At 48.8% G+C, this 2,870-nt stretch overlaps 1 protein-coding gene across 1 annotated transcript in view; it reads left to right on the plus strand.

Moving 5' to 3' along the window:
- Nucleotides 1-2,437, plus strand: part of ncoa1 (nuclear receptor coactivator 1) — a 50,034-nt gene extending 47,597 nt beyond the window's left edge. The window contains exons 21-22 of the mRNA XM_034900756.1: nt 456-645; nt 1,658-2,437. Of these exons, the coding sequence (XP_034756647.1) occupies nt 456-645; nt 1,658-1,837 (370 nt within the window). The 3' untranslated portion in view covers nt 1,838-2,437. The remainder of the gene's footprint in view (nt 1-455; nt 646-1,657) is intronic.
- The last annotated feature ends 433 nt before the right edge of the window (nt 2,438-2,870 follow it).

Consider the following 2,870-nt stretch of genomic DNA (forward strand, 5'->3'; position numbering starts at 1 on the left):
CTAGTCCTGGGTCTCCCCCGGAGCCTCCTCCCAGCTGGACGTCCCTCCACCTAGTCCTGGGTCTTCCCTGAGGCCTACTCCCAGCTGGACATGCCTGGACCACCTCCCTAAGGACCCCCCCAGGAGGCATCCTTACCAGATGCCCAAACCACCTCAACAATTTCCTTTCGACGTGAAGGAGCAGCAGCTCTACTCCGAGCTCCTCTCGGAGGACTGAGCTTCTCACCCGATCTCTAAGAGAGACCCCATCCCCCTTCTCTCCTTTTATCCAGTGGTGCTATATTATTGCTTAAAAACTAAAATGATTTATGTTCTTCTTTTTTTGACCTGGCAATTAATTTCAGTTTAGTTTTAGTTTAGCAAATATTACATTAAGTAAAAGAAACAAATCAAATCTCTATTTCCATTAATAAAAAACGATTCCTCTATAATCTATATTCTTGTTTCTGTTACAGCCTGTTCAGTCAGTCAGGACCGAGTGCAGTGCCGGCTTTTGGCCAGCAGGGGGTTTACAACAACATGAGCATCACCGTCGCCATGGCCGGGGGCTCGGCTAGCGTCGGCTCATTACCTCACGTGGGGCAGCCGGTTGGCATGGGCAACAGTAACCTCAGCAACGTCAGCTCAGTGTGCAGCGACCAGCAGGTTAGTGGACTTTAAAGCTCCAGGACTTTTATAGTCTTGATGGGTTGCTGTCTCGTGTTTTCTGTCCATCCCTCCACTTACCCTCCTACCGCCAGACGTTGAGGCGCATTTATCTGAAGATTAATTGGAAATTACATCATCGTGTTGGCATCTGTTGCTTGTTTAGTATAGATACCCATGTGTGTAATGTGGGGCGGGGTTACGCAATGTAGATTGTTGTAAATTCTCTGTGTCTGTCAATTTAATACAGAGACACAGCCCCCCCATTCACTCACACATGGCTCCCAGCAACACTTAGAGACACAGCGCCGCCCCCCCTCATTCACTCACACACGGCTTACAGCACCAGGGACAGACCCAGTCCCCGCCCCCCCATTCACTCACACATGGCTCCCAGCAACACTTAGAGACACAGCGCCCCCCCCCCTTCACTCACACACGGCTCACAGCACCAGGGACAGACCCAGCCCCCGCCCCCCCCATTCACCCACACACGGCTCCCAGCAACACTGCGAGACCCAGCCCCGCCCCATTCACTCACACACGGCTCACAGTATCACGGAGAGACATACTTCTGACATTAAGTTGTTTATTAGCATTTTAGCCTTGTTAATCCGGTTGCTACTGTAGCTAACGTTACCTGCTGTGTAATGTGTTAGTAGTGTTAACTAGCGTGACGTGCAGCGATGTTTCTGTTGCCTCTACGGTCTGTTTTGGAGCATCAGAGAGCAACACAGACATTTAAGCGGCACCACAATGTGGTACCGTGATATTTCATCCGGTAGATAACAAGATACAACCTACTTCAACATAAGAGGAATATAGCATAACATGGATGTGAAAGCAGTTATAAATAGCCTATGTGGCAATAAAATTAGTTTTGGTTAAAATCAGCAAATAATCGTGATAATTAATCGTGATTATCGTTTTAGGCATAATCGTGCAGCCCTATAATTAGGTACCCAGCCTTCGGTCCATGCAAACGTACTCACTGTCGCTTTTGTTTCGGCAGGTGCAGCAGGTTCAGGTGTTTGCGGACGTGCAGTGCACAGTGAACCTGGTTGACAGTGACTCCTACCTGAACCAGGGCTCCATCGGCGCCACGGCCCCCCAGAAGGGCCCCGGAGCGCAGGTCTCTCAGAACAACCAGGCCCAGCAGAAGAGCCTCCTCCAGCAGTTGCTCACTGAGTGACAACTCTCGCAAACCCCCGTTCAGCTCTCCCACTCCCTCTTCTTCTCACTTCTACGCCTCCTCCTCGGAGGCAAGTGCACCAGACCCGTTGCTGTCTCTGCCTCACCTTTTGGATGGAAGGATGGATGTTAGGACGACCACGGAGTCGGCTCAGAGTGGTCCAGGTGTAGGTGGAGCTACGCAGCCTGTCCACTTCTGTCCCCACAGGGATTTCGGGGGGGCTGGTTGTTTTTAGACGCCCAGTACTTTTAAGAAAAAGACTCAAGTCAGAAGGAGCAGCAGTGTATTTAAACCTGCCTGTCTAATCTGTCTGACAACCTGTCTGTCTGCCTCAGCCTATTAAAGGCAGTGTTGTCTTGCTGCTCATTCCTTGGTGACCTACTTCCTGCTTCCTGACCCAAGAAAAAAAAAAAAAAGAACTGCGACATCATTGTAGATTTGCCAAGTTTTTCGTCACTGTCAAATCAGGGCCGGCCTCTCTCTCTTTTATTTTTCTCTGTTTTTATTTTTATGATGGTTGTCGATGTCAGGCCGTCGCAGCAGTGCATCTTGGGAGCATGAGTTGCAGCATACAGCTGAGCTCATCACTTTTAAGTGTGGCAGTATGCCACACAGCCGCACCTCTGGCTTTTATTTTGGTTTGTTTTTTCTCTACCTGTCTCTCAGCGATGTGGGAATGTTAAGATTTCCGACCTCTGTGGCATTGTGGGATAGAAGCTCAGTATCAGCTGGTTCTGTGACTGCCTCTCTCTATCAGCTACAGTGCCTGGTGGAAGTTTGAGTTTTTCCCAAGCTCTGCTTCTTCTTCTTCTTCTTCTTCTTCTTCTTCTACTACATATTAATCTATTACGTCTTCGGGTTTTTATTTGGTTAAATTGTTTTGTTTGAAATCTTCTGCTCTCGCCTCCATCATCATCATCATTATCATCATCATCATCGTCTTCGTGATCATCAGAACAAGCTTTGACAACAGCCAGGATGGATGGATGGATGGATGGATGGATGGATGGATGGATGGATGGATGGATAGATG

This window comes from Etheostoma cragini, chromosome 18 (genome assembly GCF_013103735.1).
Source record: "Etheostoma cragini isolate CJK2018 chromosome 18, CSU_Ecrag_1.0, whole genome shotgun sequence".
NCBI lineage: Eukaryota > Metazoa > Chordata > Actinopteri > Perciformes > Percidae > Etheostoma > Etheostoma cragini.